The sequence below is a fragment of the Vidua chalybeata genome, chromosome 5 (assembly GCF_026979565.1).
Source record: "Vidua chalybeata isolate OUT-0048 chromosome 5, bVidCha1 merged haplotype, whole genome shotgun sequence".
Taxonomy (NCBI): Eukaryota; Metazoa; Chordata; class Aves; order Passeriformes; family Viduidae; genus Vidua; species Vidua chalybeata.
The window spans coordinates 22140592-22160040 of record NC_071534.1 but is presented as its reverse complement, the minus strand read 5'-3'; the positions used below and the strand labels follow the sequence as shown (position 1 = coordinate 22160040).

The 19449-nt window shown below is 42.0% G+C and overlaps 2 protein-coding genes across 3 annotated transcripts in view; one reads left to right on the top strand and one right to left on the bottom strand.

Annotated features, from left to right (window-relative positions):
- Window positions 1–12160, top strand: part of TIMP3 (TIMP metallopeptidase inhibitor 3) — a 37526-nt gene extending 25366 nt beyond the window's left edge. The window contains exons 2-5 of the mRNA XM_053943488.1: window positions 233–315; window positions 6270–6381; window positions 7068–7189; window positions 7813–12160. Of these exons, the coding sequence (XP_053799463.1) occupies window positions 233–315; window positions 6270–6381; window positions 7068–7189; window positions 7813–8010 (515 nt within the window). The 3' untranslated portion in view covers window positions 8011–12160. The remainder of the gene's footprint in view (window positions 1–232; window positions 316–6269; window positions 6382–7067; window positions 7190–7812) is intronic.
- The window catches only part of SYN3 (synapsin III), a 189593-nt gene that overhangs the window by 110415 nt on the left and 59729 nt on the right, over window positions 1–19449 (bottom strand). For both annotated transcript variants that reach the window (XM_053943484.1, XM_053943485.1), the window contains one exon: window positions 15008–15097. In XM_053943484.1, coding sequence (XP_053799459.1) covers window positions 15008–15097 — 90 coding nt within the window. The remainder of the gene's footprint in view (window positions 1–15007; window positions 15098–19449) is intronic.

Sequence of the window (19449 nt, the reverse complement as noted above, 5' to 3'; positions counted from 1 at the left end):
ACAGAATTGGATTTCCTCTAAATAAACACCTGCTTTGCCATCCCATTTTACATGCCTTCACTGTGGGTGAGACTTAGAATAAATTGAGAGGAAGGTTGACCTGGACTTTTGTTTATTTTACAGGATAACTTATGTAAACAGTTTTGTGGTTTTTTTTTTAAGTGGAGGGTATAGCAAAAATGTTGTGTAAAGTTGTCTATAATTTGCTGTATTTTTCCCTCCCTTATGACAGTGATCCGAGCTAAAGTGGTGGGGAAGAAGCTCATGAAAGATGGACCCTTTGGAACGATGCGATACACGGTCAAGCAGATGAAGGTATGTTTGCAGACATATCCCACAGGCTAGTAGATATGGTAAGGAATCTAATTAACACATAATAACAAACACTTTGCATACCTAACAGCACCTCCACTTTTTGTACTGGCCATACAGAATGGAAGGAAGCCAGCAATTGGTAGAAACTTGCCTGAAGAGGGGAAAGGAGCAGGAAGAGATCATTCCTGACATACAGTGCTGAATACCTGAATTCTTCCATTATTTTAAGATTTCTGGTAGTAAAAGATGCCAGATGGTCTTCTCTAGGTACTGAAGACGTGTTTTGTGTTCAACATGCACAGTGTTAGACTGGAAATGCCAGCTTTTCTGTGCAGCACATTCACTAAATCCAAGACGGAAATTATGGTGGGGGTCTGCCAGCCTTGGGAGAGTGCTCGTTTCTCTTCTTTCCTTGCTTTCTTTGTGACCACCAGTTAGGATTACAGCATTTTTTCTATGTACAAAACAAATGAAAATCATATAGTGAAGTCTTTATATAAAACTAATTGGAGCATTGTAGCTTTTAAATATTGTCAGCTTAGAAGAGCTGTGAAGTATTGATTCAGAGATGAAAAGAGGGACAACTACACCAGTTGTTTGATTTCTTTAGTTTCTTTCTTCAGAGCTCTAACTCTTTGCTGCACAAACTGCACTCAACCTGCTGCTTTGGACTTGTTTTTTTTTTTTTTCTTAAACTGCCCCCTTGTTATGTAATGCTAAAAATCAGCCCTAGATTGTTTTTCTTGGCAATGCCATACCAGTCTTATGACTGGTTTATGTCTTGAGGAAAAAAAAAAGAAAGGGAATGGAAAAGCTTGGCAGAGACTGCAGAAATCTGAAACATATTAGACAAAGTAAAGGTTCAGAAAAAACCAGTCACTTGCCTTGTAACAGTAACTCTCTTTATAAGGCAGTTTATAGCTAAGCACCAGAGCCGGGAGGAGGAGAGGCAAAGCCTGTTTCATAAACTGCCGCAAAACCATGCATGTAGCCAAATCTGGTCCTGGCATGGCTCTTCCACAAGAGTGGAATGCCTGCACTTTGTATAGGAGGGCATGAGGTGCTGTGCTTATTGACTTCCTTAACCTTAAAAATTTCTCTGCAAGATTCCAAAGGAAATATATATTTGTAAACAAAAAAAAAAAAAACCCAAACCAAAAACAACTGGTTGTGTTGGCAATAATGAGACAACACTGCCACTTTTTTTTCTTTTTTTATGGCTCTTGTTTGCCTCAACAAGCTTGCAGCACTTTGTGCCTTTCTCCTCCAGTTTTGTCACTCTCCAGGTCAGCAAGTGTACCCTGCTTCACAAAACTATTCAGTGTCCACATACTGCAGTGGCTTCATCAGCTTCTCTTTCTGATTTCATCCTGGTCTGTCCAGTACCACTACTTTTCCTCCTTCTCAGTGCCAAGAGTGGTGCTTCCTGTCTAACATACAACCATGAACAGTGACCTAGAATAATGTTAGTCCCTTGATATGAACTACTACCCTTAACCACTCAGAACACTGCCCCTCTTCTGACTAAGACACCTGAGCCTGTCCTGGCTGTTTTCATTGAGTTATTCTGCAGCACAGGGCCTTTCTGCAGAAGCATTTTCACAGTGTTTTGTGGGAAGTTATGTGTCCAACAAAAGCAAGAGGGATTTTAAAGAGGAAATCATGTGTTGGTCAAACTGCCCTTATGTCTGCTGCTTAGATAGTGGGCTGGTGGGATGTTGCACTGGACATTCAACTGTGACCTTTGGCAGGAAGGAACCTGAAGCAAAGTGCTCAGTAGGACTGGAATGTCCGGAGGACAAAGTTCTTCATAAACAAACCAACTGTCTTCTTTGGAAACCCTGCTGTCTTTCTGCTGAGCTTAGAGACTTCAATCTAAAGAGAGATTTAGATCCATACAGTGGGGGAGTTCAGAGTGACACAGCAAATTTCTCCCTTGTTTGCTCCAATGAAAGCTAACTGTCTTCCTGCTGAAAAGAGAACTAAGGAGGCCTATGGCTCTGCACAGCTGCATGGGAACAGCTCTGAAGATAGAACTAACATGTCAGTCTGCATAAACCCTTCTGCACCTGCAGGTGAAAAATAAACAAGCCATTTAGTCTATCAGTGTGTGCTGAATTGCCTGTGGAAAGCACTGAAAGCCTTAAAGGGCAACAAACCATCTCCATAGTCCTTTCACGGCTCCTTGGAGTTTGCGGGTTAGAGTCTTGATCTCACTAACATTCCTGAACTCGTTGCTGCATTTCACAACTAAACCAGCTTGGGGCCTGGACTGGAGCACAAGGTCAGCCCACAGGCACAGAACTGTGACAGGCTTTCTAGAGTTCAGGTTTGTTGTCTGAAGAGGCCTTGTGCTTTTCCAATCAACATCTGCCTCTCCCCACTGCTTTCTCAAATAATATAAGAATACTTTGCGATCACATGTCAAAAATCTGCACAGGACTGATCTAACCCCTACATGTTCTGTGATCTTGCAGTGCATTCTGAGAATGGCCCAAGCCTATTTCAGGAAACTGCAAAGGAAACAAGGAGATAAGATATTTCTTCTCCATGAGCACAAACAGTCCTGGTTGACCATGGCAGCACCCTGCACAGGCTGCCAGAAGCAAGGAGACTTTCCTTGGTTTGTTGCTTATCTGTAAAATGAGTCTGTGGGGGGAAATGTGATAGTCCCAAGAGGAAAGAAGTGGGGTAGGATTAATTTAGTTTAATTTTAGACAGACTAAAATGAGGTGTTGAGTCTTTCCTGCTCTCTTGATTGTCAATGGGTAGAGAGAGGAACCACCAAAGTGTAATCCTGCCCACAAGTTGTAGGTAGCTATTTTAGGATGGGCTGAGTTGCTCTGGAGGTGTCTGTTCTTGGCATTTGACTAGAGAGGATGCCTAATTCCTGTGAATTGCCTATATTTTAGGTAGTTGAAGGTTAGGCAAGGTGTGAGTCCCAGCTCTTGGTATCTAGTGCAACCTCACATGGGAGGAATAGAAGGAGGAATATCATGAACAGTTTTACAGGGTGAAGTCATTTAAGAAGCAGGAACCACCACAGGATTTGCCTGTGCATTTGTGAGGCAGTATGGGGGCTGCTAAGCGGAATGATGACACAGATGGAAACAGAACAGCACTAGCAGACATCACCATGTCATGCTTGCTAATACTTTATTCTCTGTTATTATGCTTCCAAAAATGCACATTTGTGGGGACAGGAGAACTCTGAAGGTAGCAGTTAGGAGAGAGGGTAGCTTTATGGGTGGGTTTCTTCTGACTGGTCTAACAACACTTCCAAGACATTTTGTATATCCAAAAATAATTGTTTTATTTAACAGTGGGCATCTGTAGAAGATTCCCCCTTGCCAAACTTTCTTTTTCCTTCCCTGAGAACCGAGGTCCTACTGGTGAATTTTGTTCAGTCATCAGAGGGTGTGGGAGGCCCTGTCTACCCCAGTATGGGTTCAGTCGGTGTGGCAGTGGCTCCCATTGATGTGGATCACTGAGGGCTAAATGGAAGTGCCTTTTGATAGGCTGAGCATGCTTTCTTTAGTGGCCCTGACAGTGGTGGCCCTGATGGTAATGTGAACAGGAAATTAGGTCCAGGAGCTGGAAAACAAGCCCCAGTTCAGCATCACTGGCTACTTCCTAGGCAGTCACATTGGGCTTGATGGCTTAGAAATGCGAAAAGTGATGACTAACAGTCCTGTAGGAAGGACCTGAACAGCTTCCCAGGGGAATGATTCAGGTAGCTCATAGCCCTGTGGGCAAGAGGAAGAAAGGGCTTCAAGTGTGCCTGCCCGTGTGCAGACTTTGTAACACAGATACTTAATTAGCCCAACATGACTGGGAGCTCAGCACTGTGAGTGACAGATCCCTTGCACTGCCATGCACAGTGTGCAGCTCTCTGCAGTGTTGATGATACACTGCCTGGAGGAACTGGGCAGCCCCAGCTGTTATCTTAGCTAGTTTTATCTGCTTAGATACCAGTATCTGAGCTGCTTGGTGTGACACCCACTAGAAAGGGGTCTGGACACGTGACCTTTATTCTATGTGCCTTTCCTCAGAGTACCCTTGGGAAGCATGAAACAAAAGTGTGCTGAGGGCTAAGTAACTCATCCAAGGACAGACAAGATGCTTGTGCCAGAATCTAGATCTCCAGCTCTGTTGACTGGATTGGAAAATCTGAGTAGGTCATCTGATACCAAGAAAATTGCAGGGATAAAGCAGAGATTAGGTAAAGTTCACTTCTTCCATCTCCATTGAAAGAGACTTTGGCCACTTATAGATACAATGTCATATTTCAAGCATAATCTATGAGTTTTTGTTGGTACAGTAGGATTAATTAAAAAGTACTTTGCTTGCATATTAGCTGGGTATAGAATAAAGGCTGGAAAATGCAAACTCTTTAGTGTGTCTTTTACTGTACCCAGCAGTGCTGTTCCTGAGTTGTGACACTGCTCCAAGATCATACTGATTAGGGGAATCTAAGGAGAAAAAACTTACCTGGCTGACATTCCATAGATGCTCCAAAGATAATTTGACCTCTCAGCATAGCAGAATTAGCAGTAATTTTTTATGGTTTTATATTAAGTATTTGGGCCTAGAATAAAGTCTGTTAAATTAACAGATGTTCTTTCAGAAAGAAAAAAAGATTTGTTGTTTTTAAAGGAGGTGGGGGAATGGTGAAATACCCTGGGGTAATAGAAGACTTAAAGGAAAAGAATACATCCTGGAGAAGAATACTACAGTTTAGGTGACACAGCAGCAAAGATCTATAGACTGGGATTGTTTGGGATTTTTTGATCCTCTTTTACCTAAATAATTAATATTTACTACTAAACTGAATGTGCTGTCTATCAGTAAAGAGGAGAGAGAAAAGAATAGGCTGGGAAATGCCAGGAAACTGATTCTCTCTGACTTGTGTTATTTCTTCTTTAACTTCTAAATATTGGCCATTCGTGGAGTTGGCAGGGAAAAAAGAGTGACTGAATGCTTTGAAAAGACAAAAAAGAAAATTTAAAGATTAAATTCTCAGGAAAATAATCCTCTGTTTCAAAAATAGGATATGTTTAATGGGTCCAATGTACACATGTAGTTGTTGTTTCATTGCTATGCAAAGACTTAATTATGCTGCTAACAGGTGGGCATGAGTTTCTCTAAATTGCAGCAGTAAGGCCAGGTCAGATGGGGACATGTGCTAATTTCTGACTGAATCTAACTGCTAGTGTATCTGTGGGCTCATGTTTCGAATAAACTGAGCTGGAAGAAAGATTATGAAGAAGGAGGAGGAGTGCAGAGGAATTATGTAGACATGATATTTTCTTTATGGCGCCCATCAGTACGGGGCTAATTTTAGAAGATGGTGTAGAATTCAATGTCTGCATTCATTGAGTTAGAGAAATAGTAAGTCCTTGCTGAGGTCAGCAGGAGTTGTGTGTGCTACGCGTTTGAGAAGGAGGTGTCTGGCTTGATGACTTAGATCAAGCACCAAAGGTTTGAAACTCTTACAGCAGCAACACCGGAAAATAGGGTAATTGTTTAAAAGAAAAATCCCTTAGTTTGGAAGAAACTGTTTAAATCACATAGAGGAGAAAGATTCCAAGCTTGAACTAATTTTATCTCTCCCTAATTTTGACCTTTATAAGGGAGAAAAAAATGCTCAGGATGTTGGCAGAGCCTGTATCACTGGCACTTTGTTCAGTCAGTGCCACTGGAACTAATAGGAATGGGAAAAACTGGTTGCTGTGCTGAATTGCAATGGCTTATTAGCAAGTGGTTTTTCTGCTTTACCAGCACATCTGGTAGGGAGACTTCCATGAGTCCAGCCAGTGTCATTATTCCTTCACTCTTGTAAAAACCAGAAAATTTATTGCTTACCACCACAAACTAGGAATGTAGATTGTAAAGAACCTTAAGTAAAACTTGTCCTCTTAAGATGACTAAAAGTGTTTTTATTCTTTCTGTAGATGTACAGGGGCTTCCAGATAATGCCACATGTTCAGTACATCTACACAGAAGCCTCTGAGAGTCTTTGTGGAGTCAAGCTGGAGGTCAACAAGTACCAATATCTGATTACAGGTAAAGGACTTTGTACTTCTCCATAAGCAAAACCTCTTCTGTTTTATACACACACTTGCTAAGGACATGGGCAGCAGTGTAGACAGCTCTGTACACAATTTCTTAAGTGTTAAGATGGCCAACAGTATTCTGTTGTTCAGCACTCGACTCTGAGTGACTGAGAGTCACTTCACTCTCTAGATGTCCCTCTCTTTCCTGAAGTGTATCTTATACCCGGGCATGCTGTGACAAGTATGTTGTATGACAGTTCATGGCTCTCAATTTATACCTGAGCTGGCAGGTCTGTCACAGGGAACTGGATGTTACTGGGCTGTGTCAGAAAAGGAAAGTCGTTTTTGGAATGAGCTGGAGAATGAGATGGGGGGATGCAGAGGGATGGACATGTGGCAGTTGCCAAGTCTTGTTTCTAGGGAAGGTGTCAGTTCATTTGTTCTGTTGTTAAGAGGAGCTGGAGAACATTACTAGCCTGTGTGTTGCTGGTGGTGCTCTCAGCTGGCACAACACTCCTGACTTTCAGAAGTGCTGTTATCTTGCTGGCCAGAGATTCCTGAACCAGTTAATAAAAAGAAAGCATTTGCTGAGCAGTGGCTGAAGTCAAACATATTGAGAGCATTAGCGATGTCAGGAAACGAGAGAAGTGCTTGAGTTGAGAAGTGCTAACTTGTGACTGTGTGTCTGTTTTCAAGGCCGGGTGTACGAGGGGAAGGTTTACACTGGCCTGTGCAACTGGTATGAGAAATGGGACCGGCTGACTCTGTCCCAGCGCAAAGGACTGAACCACCGTTATCACCTGGGCTGTAGCTGCAAGGTAAGTGTGTCTCTAAGGTAGCATTCAGACATTCAAGTCCAAGAGCTCTGTTTCTCCTGGCTTGGTAATACTCAGTGATGCTGGAGAACAGCCAGGAAGAGAAATAAGGACAACAATTTTTACAAAGAAGTAAAGCTCATTTTTAGTGTTGAGACCAGAGAAGAGACAATTAAATAAAAATGCAGAGTCTATGCCTTTAATACCCTGTCAGAGTTAATTGGGGCTGGGGAAGACTTTCAGAATCTATGCAGAATCATTTGCAGGTGAATGAAATCAGGTACCAAAGGCTTGGCAAGATATGTCCAGCTTTTTTCCTGTGTAAACATTTTGAGTACTTAAAACCCCACAGCCTGGCACTGGAACTAAGACTTTTGCACATGGCGTCAGGCCTGCAAAAATACAGACATAAGCTCAACTTTTCTGCACCTGAAAAGCCCTTTTGACAACGGAATTAGCTGTGTGTGTGAAGCTAAGCACGTGCTTACAGAACTGAGGCTGAATTTTGGATTAGTAAGCGAGGTTTGAGGCTGTGGAATTTTGAATCACTTGTTTCTGCTAAAAAGACATTTTATATAATGTTGTTTTTACATGTAGCCTTACCTGATTTCTCTTTCCAATTGCAGATTAGGCCCTGCTACTATTTGCCCTGCTTTGCCACCTCCAAGAATGAGTGCATTTGGACAGACATGCTCTCCAACTTTGGCCACTCGGGATATCAAGCAAAGCACTACGCCTGCATCCAGAGGGTGGAAGGCTACTGCAGCTGGTATAGAGGATGGGCACCTCCAGACAAAACGATAATCAATGCCACAGATCCCTGAGCGGCTCTCCCTTTCCTTATCTCCCCTCTCCCTTATTTGTGGCTGATCTTCCTTTGGACACTAACTCTTACCAGATCGTGATGATGACAATGAAATTAGTGCCTATTTTCATGCAAATTCTAGCACTTCGAACACTTAAAAAAGAAAAGGAAAAAAAAAGGAAAGGAAAGAAAAAAGTCTGCGCTACCTTACTGAATTTGTACACACCTTTTCCATTTTTTGATACCACTCATTTTGATCTGACAACATTTGGGAGCTTACTTTTGCACACCAGAGGGAAAAATGGGAGGGAAAAAAAAAGGAAAAAAAAAAAAAAGATGGAGCTCTTGCTCTCTTACATGTATCGTTAGCTGTAGCAATATAATCTCTATTTTTTTAGGAAAACAAAAATCTAAAAACTATGCCAGTTAGGCACTGTATTCTTCTATGTGCTGGCTTCCCATCACCCCTCCTCATGCACTAAGTGCTGAAAATACATAGAAAAGGCTATTTTAAGGGAAACGGATTTCATTAATCAGATTAATCAGGCAAACGAAGAAAAATGAAAAGAAATCCAGCCTAAACTATGGACAAAATGACATCCAAAAGAAATCCTCCCCTCTAGGAGAGATTGGCAATGTGATTGACTCCAGCAGTGGGAGACACTACCTGGTGTGTCTGACCACATCATCTGGTAAAAGCATTGTTGACTGACTGTCCTTGCTAATTCAGTCACAGTGTGAATGCAACAGCACATTTGAGGTTCTGGCTTTCCCCGAAACAAAAGAGTATTTTGTATTCTTGTTGTTGTTGTTTCAAAAACAAAAGCCCCATCCCCTATTTTCAGGGAGGTAAATGCAACTACAGCAGAGCATAAGAAGGGTTGTCCCATCCTGTTTTGAGCAGCATTGGCCCCTGAAATTTTTGCAGCTTAGCTTCAACAGCAAAACCAGCTTGTGAACACCTTAAACCAAGCAGATGCAAAAATAACAACTGCAAATCAATCATGTGCAAGAGGGAAAGGGGAGACTTGCTAGAACTCATATTATTAAAAAAAAAAAAAAGTATTGCCAGAATAATGTTTTGCTGAACTAAGATGTATATACACATAACGACATAAGCTATTTTTGACAGGATGTGGAATTTTTTTAGTGTTATAAACAAAAGAATGGTTTGATTGTGTTTTAAAGACAGAAATATTGACATTCCGAGTTGGTGAGTCGCTTTTAAGATATTGAAGCTCCAGTGTATCTGCAGTAGTGGCTACAGTCATTGTTTCCTCTGTAACTCCTTGCACCACAGTTCCTCCCCTGCAGCTACAATAGCTGCATTTGTTTATATGGTGAAAGGAAGTGTGTGTGTGGGCTAGCAAGGAAAAGTGGTCTCCTAATAAGTGTTGTCTGGGATCATAAAATTTTCAGCTGCCCGGAGGATTCCTTCTGTGTCAAGTGCTGTGTTTCCCTCTAGGCACTGTTAAGCATAGCCCTGTGCATGTGCTCATACCATGTCCTGCAGTCATGTGGGAGGAGAAGCCTTACTGTCTTGTGCTTTGCTGTTGACTGGAGAAGTTTTTTTTCATTCTATTTTGTTTTTATTATTAAGAAAACTATAATATAATTTTTCTTATCAAATAAAAGTATTTTAAGTTTTAATGATGGTGAAGAAGGGGTGCTGACAAAATGGGTGACTTAAGTTTTGGATGGGGAGGGCTTGGGCAGGGAGAAGATTGTGCTTAACTTCATTTTTGTATTATTATGATTATTTATCTTAAGTTTCCATATATCTTCCGTTCATTCCACTTAGAAAGCAGAGCTGCCACCAGCAGGAAAAAGTTGTTGCAGTGACTCCAGCTTGGGGCAATACAGCATTTTACTGTCAGTGACCTCAGTTACTGGAGAGTTGTTTAGAACCACTTTGCCAAATGGAAAAGAATGAGTGTCTGAGATGGGCCCTGATGTGTTTTTAAGTTCCGTGTGTGCTACCAGAGCTCTGCCAGATGTACACCCTCTGAAACGCCCCATTTGCTGGGTGACTTGTTACAGCAAAAAGCTTCATTTTTAGCATGAACTTTAAAGGGCATTTTCACAGAGTTGCTGTAAGAGGTGCCTAGGTCTGCTGCATATATTTTTTTTCCCAGCAGCTCTGAGTGGCAAGGCAGCACAAAACACATTGAAAGTCTGTTGGATTTTCCTGTGATATAGATTTAGAACACTTCTCAGAAGTCCTCTTCCCTGTGACTACTCCTAAATTATGGGTTGGAGATGAGAGGGAGAGTAGGGTGCTTCATGACACCCATCACAGGATCAGGTGGTGGTTCAGAAAGTTGTTCCTTTTGACAAAATATGGATTTGGGCTTTGGGCCCAGTGGAACAATCTCTGTTTGAGTTTTGCATGGCTGACAAAATCTGTGAGGGTCACTGAGGGCAGAATGGAGCCACCCTCAGTGTTTGCATTGTTGGCATTGCAGGATGTGACCCTCCTCAAGCTCAAGGTGACTTGGCAAAGCTAGTGTCTCTTTGAGCTGCAGCCACTTCTCACAGCTTTGAAAGGCTAAACAAAAATGCCCCTCGATGCAGTAAAGTGTTGATTTGAATTTTCATTAAACTGCAGCTCTGCGTATTTTACCTGTCACTGATTCATTTAGCTAGCTGAGACATCACAGTATTGCACTCAAATTATTGTGAAAATATTTGCGTTCTAATACTATGAGGACTTGTGTCCCTACGTAGGATATGATGTAGCTATGTACTTTGTAAACAACAAAACAGCAGATGCATTACCAGAAAGTGAAGCATATTCCCACTTTGTTTTGCAGACAGTAAAATGTTTCTGAGATGCAGACAGCTAGACTGGCAGGGGCAGAGGTTTGGTTGCAAATCTTTGTCTTTGCTGTGTAAAGAAACAGATGTTAAGGCTTTTCAAAATGTGAAGCCAAAAGGAGGGGGAAGAATCCAGTGAAAATACATTTCTTTTGGGAAGCTTCTTTATTTTGTTTCTGTGGATGCTATCAGGGACATGCATTTCTTGGGCTTGTGTTTGCAATAAGGACCTGCCTGAAGGCACTCCTGAAGTGGAAGCCATTACATGGATTGAACAGGCTCTAAATTAGACTCAAAGACTTCTTCCTGCTTTCTGTAAGCTCTCCTTTCTTCTGCCTTGCTAAGTCACTTCTGCCTGCCAATGGAGACATCCAGGATTACACACACACTCCCTGCCGCTATGCTTTAGACACACAAACATTATTAAAAATACTTTTTAAAGTGCATAGCTAATTTCTAGACCAAAGCTGTTCAGTTTTGTATGCATATTTTTCCTTTACTTGCTGTAGAATGTTTTCCCCTATAAAATGACAAAAATAGATATTGAAGGTTTGGGAAAGGTTAGGTTCTCTTTGCCTTTTCCAAAATGGAGAGGGTAGAGAGTAGGAGATCTGTGCATGGAGTTCCTTAAATAAAATCCTCCTGTGGGAGGCTTCTACCTCCCCTGTATGGGAAAAAAATTGTCATTTTAAGTCTAAATTTCCCATGTTTTGAAGAGTTATGTGGCCCTTAAGGTAGGACTATTCTAAGACATAAATCTATCACTGTAGCCCATTCATACTTGTCAGAGTGAAATGCTACCTCACAGTGATGGGAAACATACTGTTGTGTTTTGAAGTAAAGACTGTTGGAAATAAAGGCCTCCATGAGAACAAGTTTCCATCCTTGCAGATGTCTCTGAAAATACTGCTCTCTTATAATGTGCTTTGTAGCTTAGAAGGACAGAACAGAATTTAGGGAACTGCAAAAGGTTTTGGCTTTTTTTAGAGTAAGTGACTTCTGGGGCTACCAATCTTGAGAAAAAAACCATTAAATCCCACTAACCATTTGCTGCTGTTTTGCTTGTACTGGCTTCTCCTTCTCTCTGACACTCCCTTCATAGAGCCACTCTGCTGTTCCTGATAGTCACGGAAACTTGGGGAGAGAACCAAACCCATGTGAAAAATCTTGTCCAGAAGGAATGTATTTGTTGCTAAATTTTCTAGCACTGTTTACAGTTTTCCTCCATGTTATTTATAAATTTTATATTCAGTGAATGTATATTGTCTTTTAAGGTAATGTTGCATAATGTTCACTTTTTATAGTGTCCTTTTATTCTAAACAGTAAAGTGGTTTTATTTCTATCACAGACATTCTGTCTCTGCTTCACTTATATTAGTTTTGGTCAACTTCAAATGTACACAAATGGATTTGCAACTGGATTTATTAATATCCTTCCCCTTTCTGATAACCTTTTATTGGTCCCAAAGCAGATATTCCACCTCTGGCAATTATTGTGCTTTGGCAAAGATCCCTTCAGGAATCCCCCTTCTATTTAAGAGGTTGTTCTCTCTAAGAATTGTTACTGTGGTCATAAGCCCAGGAGAGGCGAAGAATCCGTTTTGAAGTTAATGACTCCCAGTTGTTAATTGGCCATAGGAGGTCAGTACAGAGCAAAGCACTCATTAGAGCTGGCTGTAGCACCAGCAGGTCCTTGGAAGAACGTTTGCCAGATTGCTCTTATTTCCAGAAAACTGATTATTATGGGGAGGTCTGAAAGGTGCATGCCCAAGGCAAAGGGAACAGAGGTTCATCTTTTCTGCTGCGAAATGTAAGAATCTTGTGTCCTCTCTTTAGGCTCCCTGTTAAAGGCTGATTTAAAGTGCCCTGTTCTCGTGAGAAAGAAGCTTCAGAAAAAGCATTTTCAGATAAGTTAAAATGCTCACAAAAATGGACCTACTGTTAGAGACTTCCTATATCTCACTTTTTACTCTGGGAAAATCTAGTCTCTACAGAGATGAAAGAATGAAAGAGAACTTTGAATCTGTTCTCTGTTTAATCCAAAGGCTTAGAAAGTAGACTCTGGAAAATTTTGGATATAGAAGGATGAGGGTCTCCTATGTGAGAACTTAAGTGCTTAAAATGTGTCATATTGCAGAGAGGTAAAACCATAGCATTCGTTATAAACACTTCCAAGGGGGTCGCTCATCAAAGGACTGCAGTGAGTTTTATGAGTGCTCACTGGTACAGCTTGGAAATGCCTCCAGGAGAGTGAAGAGAAAGAGTGGTAAAAGGGATCAGTATATTCCTATCCGACAAATGGAGAAGCTGATGCACAGTGGACAAGCAACTTCCACAGGTGTTTGGTGATGACTGCAGTGCCGCATGCTTGGTGTAGGCACTTGACCTCTCAGATTCTCACAACTCAGGATGCTGTGAAGATGCTCCCAGAAAAGAGTTGTGCAGATTCATTCCGTGAGGCAGACCACCCCCGTCACCTGGGAAGGGCTGACCTGAACTTGCCCAAGTGGATTGTTGCTTCTGTAAATTGTTGGGAAGTGACTGATTTAAACCAGATTACTCAGGCTTGCATGTCAGCAGTACTGTTTGTGTTCATATGAGATTACCTACAGTTTCCTGTACCCTTTTGGAAGTAGGTAATAGCATCTCCAAGCAGGTGATTAGTTATAAAGATGGAAAATAAGTGAAATTAAAATCAGTGCTAAACCAATCTACTTTGCTTGTACCAAATACGTCTACATCTGAGGAACCAAGAATCAGCCAGACAAGAAAATTGTGATAAAAGTGCTAACTTATTTGCAATGATAACCTTTATCAAATCTTCCAAAAATGCTGTTCCTGAAATGGTGGTCCAAGTCACAACTGTCCTGAAGCATTACTTATGTCACAAAACCTTCTTCATAAATCATTAGGAATTAAATGCAATAGGTACATGACTACTCAATCTTATAAATGTGCAAAACACTGTTACATTGTTTAAGGACTATCCATTTATTTATGTCCTAAATGGTAATACAACTTCATGACTGCACTTACCTCCATGATGTGCCTGTGAAGCATGGAAGTGCTGTAGTCTACACAGCACAGGTAGGGAGAGAGTATTGGAACAGAGAGGTGAAGGACTGGCATTTCAAAATATTTGAGTACCTAGCAGGCAGCAGTGGGATTTTTCACAAGAAACTAAATGATCATATATCTACATCCTGTTTTGTGTTGTGGCTGGCCCACAGTGTTGCAACAAGTGTGTGAGAAAAGACGGGATTGAATATTTTTGAGCCTTAGTTTGACATCTCAACAACCCTTATGTTCAGGCTGGCAATGCTGCTTGGGTTCACAGTCAAGCCTGGGAAATCAGCTTAGCCAGGCAGTGGTCATACAGGGGGTCATGGTTCATACAGGGCTTCATCAAAGCCCCAGCCATGTAGGAAGAGCCATTAATTCATGGGTGTAAGTTGGGAGCAAAAACTCACAAAGGACTAGTCTTTCCTTTAACGCAGGAAAAACAAGAGCCATGACCAGCTGTAAACAAAGCCCCTCTCTTTGCCATGTTCTCCAGGACTAAAGGCACCTACGCAGATTTCTGTGGAAGGTGCCCTGAGAGTTTGGTACAGTGCCCAGCAGTCACACAGGGCACTGAGTGTTCAGCTGTTGACAGAAAGACCAGGCCCCAAAGCACTGTGCAAAGAAAACATGAGAAGCTGAAACAAACTCTTTTAAGAACTCCAAGTTACCCTGAGTACCTTCAGGCTGATAAATGTTTCATGGATGGTGAGCACGTGGCAGATCAAGAGAATTAACATTCAACAAACAAACATCTCTTAGAACCCATGTTCCAAATTGTCAGCATATTTTAAACAATTCCAGGAGGAGGGAAAATCCACTTTATCTTTGAATAGAGTGATTCTTTGCTCTAAGGGATGAGCTTTTTGTTGGCTCTGTTTTATAATGGAATTCTGCTTTAGTTTTGAGCCTTTGAGCCTCTTTGTACATTTTTTCAAGGTCCTTACATGACCTAGGGGAAGACTGGGCAAGAAAGGAAAGAAGTTCCCAAGCAATGCCTTTTGTATAGCACTTTTTAGCTAGTATTTTTCTGTAAGCAAAATTTAGACCCTCCCCAGCATTCCCACCACCATTTCCTGTGCCCAACTTGCATCTCCACTCCATCCATAGTGGCATCAGAAGAAAGCAAAGTTACTCACCATCTGCTTATGGCTTGGGAAGAAAGTTTGTTCCACCAGGGGGAACTTCTCAGGGCCCAGCAAGTTGAAGATTTTAATGAGCTGAGAGAACTTGGGGTGAGGGAGGGGGAACAAAAAACAGACACAGTGGATGTCAGTGACTTATTGTGCAACAGGCAAATGCTTGCAAAATGTTCTGATAGTGGTGAAGGAGGTGAGAGAAATGTTATCATGTCTTTCCCTCCTTGCTTTTTTGACCTGAGAGCAGCAAGAAAATATGAAGCTGCTGTATTTATCCATGGCCAAGCCAGCCTATGTACACAGACCTTGGACTAAGGGAGCATAGAAGGGATTCAAGAGCCAGAAGGGAATCAGTTTGCATTTACTTACAGATCTACTATGAACAAGATTTGCATTCCAAATGCAGCTGGGGAGAGGAGCCTTTCTTAGTAGAGGATAGAGCCAGGAAATCAGTGCCACCACTCCCATCAGAGACCAAATAAACCAGAGCTGTCCCTTGGATCTCTTCCTCACAACCAAATCCAAGCAAGGCACTTTGTGCTGGAGGGCAGGAGAACTGCTAAGGGACAGCAATTACAAGAGGGTTGGAGTGTCAGACCAAGGGAGTAGAGTCCACTGTTAATCAGAACTGACATTTATTGTGGACCAAGGGCCCCCCAACAGCCCTTCATGAATGACAGGAGAGAGAGGGCTTCATCTGCCTGTCCTTGTCCCATCCACCATGAGGTCTGAGGGGGGCACCAGTCTGTGAGGGTGGTGTCTAGAGAGCAGTATGTAACCTTAATAGGGACAGCAACCACTCTGGCATTTCATAGACAAGGAGGAACATTTGTCATTGTCCCCACCCATCAGCATGAACTTCACCTTCATCACCACTATCATCACCATTATAAACCCTTTTATCATTCAGGGTTGTGCCCGACCAGACACAAAGCTCCCCATGGTAGGACTGAGTTTTGATTTCTGTTAGGTTCCAAAACACCAACAGAAGCGTAACACATCACAGGAAATTCCTGCTCCGCTTCAGCCGTCTGTGAAGCAAGCAGACTGTTCTGTATGTTGTCTGCAGCCTCCCTGTTTGATCCATCATTCATCACCCAGAGAAAAAAATCAAACTTATAAGGGAGAAACCTAATAACCATGACAGAATGTGTTTCTGAAGCAGGGTTCATATACCAAAGAGAGTAAGAGTGATGCATACCCCAGAATCTCAGGAGGAGCTTAGACACAGCCCTGTTACCACAGAGTGCTGAACTGGCATGACTGCTGGTGAAGCGGTTGGTCCGGCAGACACATAAGAGAACAAAATGTTTGGGGATTGGTTCCTGCTGAGCTGGTAGATAGGACTAGGTTCCCCATTGAGTCCTATTCACAAAGTAGTTTATAAATTGAATTCAGTTTCCAAGGCCCCCAGAATTTGGTAAAATCAAGTTAATTAATAAAAGTCTCCACCCTGGGCCAAGTAAGGACAGATTTTAAGTCCTTTGCATGAGTTTCTCAAGTTGCCTATCAACGGTAGGGATGTATTAATCTTGAAGGAGACCCCTGTGTCACATGAGGGAAGTAACACACAGATTAAGGGAAGGAAACAGACATCTAGGGAAGAAGGGAAAGAAAAGCAAGCTACCTTTCTTCCCAATAGCATTAGCTGCTTAATCTTGCATGTTCTGAGCACTTCTGGGCAACAGCTGGAGCCAGTAAATGCACCAAGTCACAACACCAAGGTTACATTGTAGATAGAGAGAGGTACTGAGGATGTTTTCTGCTGAGTAGCCCTGTTAAGGCTCCTCTCATGGTTACTGGGCTAGTCTAAGGACTCCAAAAGAATTGCTGCATGAAAAGTTGAAACTTCATTAGCTCTTAGAGAAGAACAACCCCTTTGAGAGTTAAATCTTGGCATGCAGTCACTGTGAAAAAAAAAAAAAAAATAGGCTGCAAGGTGTGTGCCAGATCCAGGCCAAATGCTGAAGAGGCAGCTGCCAGCAGATTTGCAGACAAATGCAAAGAATCCTTTTCCTAATCTCATAGTTCAAAACACAGCATTTAAAGAAAATCCAGGAAACATCAAGAGGCAGCATATCGCATCACTAACACCACCACCACCCTCACATGCATCAGGAGATAAGAGGAAAAACTCCCAATGTAGAATAATTATTGTTGGCAAGGAGGGTATTGATGTTGTGGAAGGAGGACAGCTTGCTTCTCTCAACTACTTGTACTAGCCCTGCACATTCTAGAAAAGAAAAATAAAGCCCTGTTTTGACTAGCAAGGTGAGCAAACAGGGCTTAGAAGTTAAACAGAATGAGCCAGAGACAGGGAGAGAAGGAAAAACACTCTGGCTGAGAACAGCCCGTGCCCCTTGGCGTGTGTGCACACAGCCCGGGTGAACCATGGACACTGTGATGTTGAGGCAATGTACATTTATCCTGGGAAAACAGCTCAAACAAAATAACTGGAGAAACTGTGCAGCTGATAAACAATGTTCTGACTTGTTCCTTTTGAAGCATACAGCTCTTGGCTGTTGCTGAAATAGCGAGTGTTTCAGATGAGAGATTGAGACATCTGGGAGCCTCATCACTGGGCCAAGCCTGCAAAAAGGTCTGACTTTGGTATTGCCCCTCATAGGACAGTTCCCTCCCATTTTCTCTTTTTTGCCAGTTGTTAGGGACAGGATGTTGACAAAGAGACTCCCACGTTATGTGGTGCAGCAGCCTCTGAGATACCTGATAACAGAGCTCAAGTAACATCTCCCCATGCAGATGGGTAGGAACATTGTTGTCAGCAGCTCTGCTAGATACAACCACACCTTCCACTGCTGGCAGCAGTTCTTGCTTTCTATTCTTCCACTGGTTTTAGTGAGATTGCATCCAGACCACCAATAACACGCGGGGGAAGGCAGTGTGGCACAGCCTGGTTTTAGGTATTTGGAACACGTAGGCAAGGGAAATACCTTGGCCTGACTGCTTGGAGATGAGAGTTACATGCAGGGAGTCTTTGCAGAGAAATAAAAAGATCCATTCAGAGGACTTTAAGGCCTTTCACACATTTTGAAGGTGCCTAGGTCATGAGGGAGCCTATATCCCTTGACAGTCAATAACAGTTTGGCTAGGAGTCCGTGGACTCAGCAGGTGACTGTCAGAAATGCTTCTTATTTTCTGCTGCTTTACAGATGCAAAAGTTGCTTTGCAATTACAGGCATTACCTGCATGTAGTGTGAGCACTACTCCAAGCATTCTTCCCACGGTATTTTGAACTGCAACTTAGAATTCTAATACAGAAATTATTATTGGTGGTTGAAGCATAGTGCTTAGTGTGCTTGTAATATTATTTCTCAATCGTTCTGGGATCATCTTAAAACTTAGATTTCTTAGATGTTTCTCTCAGAGTGTGAGACCCCCTGAATACATTTTTCTTTTTTCTCAGAAACATCTAATTGAAACTGTGCCTGTTTTAATCTTTGAAGAAGTTTTTGTATTGAAGAACTGGAAACCTGGCAACTGTCATTAAAAATTGGGCTGCATGTTTGAGTAAACTCAAACCCAAACTCAGCTGATTGTAATTAGAGTTGCTGAGAATAAAACATGGTTGCAAATTGCCAAGGAAAAGCACTCTCAATTTTATCCCCCTCCACAAAATCATAAACATTTCTATGAAATGGAACAATTTTTGGAGAAAATAAAAAATGCAAGTGAAAAGCAGCTTTCCCAGGGGTATTTAATTTCATTTCTTCATGCATCTCAACTCTTTTCTAGATCCAAAAAGTTTCCAGTAATCTTTGTTATGCAGATCCCTTATTTCAAGATGCCTGTTTTGCAATAAAAGTGGAACGTGCACCGAAGTGTCCCTATCTCTCACATCCCAGCTATCACAAAAACAAAATTTTCTGATTCTGCTGCCAGTGAAGCTTTTTGCCCTCAAATGCCCCACTGCAATCTCTACATGAGCTTAAATACCATCTCAGTGTTGCTCATTCAATGCAATCTTAGATTGCTGAGCACGTTACAATCACTGGTTTGGGGGTGATGTGTGTGCAGGTGCAGCAAGGAAAGGAGGCATTCTGCAAACCTGTTTAAATTGTTTGCAAGTGGTTTCCTTGATTCCTCTGGGAAGGCTGCCTGTGCCAGCTGTATTCCCCATGAGGAAAGTATGGCACAACCAGACCCAGAGTACCTAGAGCCAAGCTGCTGGCAGAGCCAAGTTTTCCCACACTGCCTTTCCAGCACTACGTTTTTTCTTTTTTTCTTTTTCTTTTTTTTTTTTAGTGTGTTAACTTTGTTTGTTTTCTTTTATTTTAGATGCCTAAAAATAGGCCTTTCACATCTACAAAATCAGATGGAATGGACTGTCAGCAAAAGGCAGTGTAAATGTGGAGGCTTTTTGTCTGTTACCAGGGCAAATGCACTTGTGCATAGGACCAACTGTCAGAAACAATGAGGAGGTG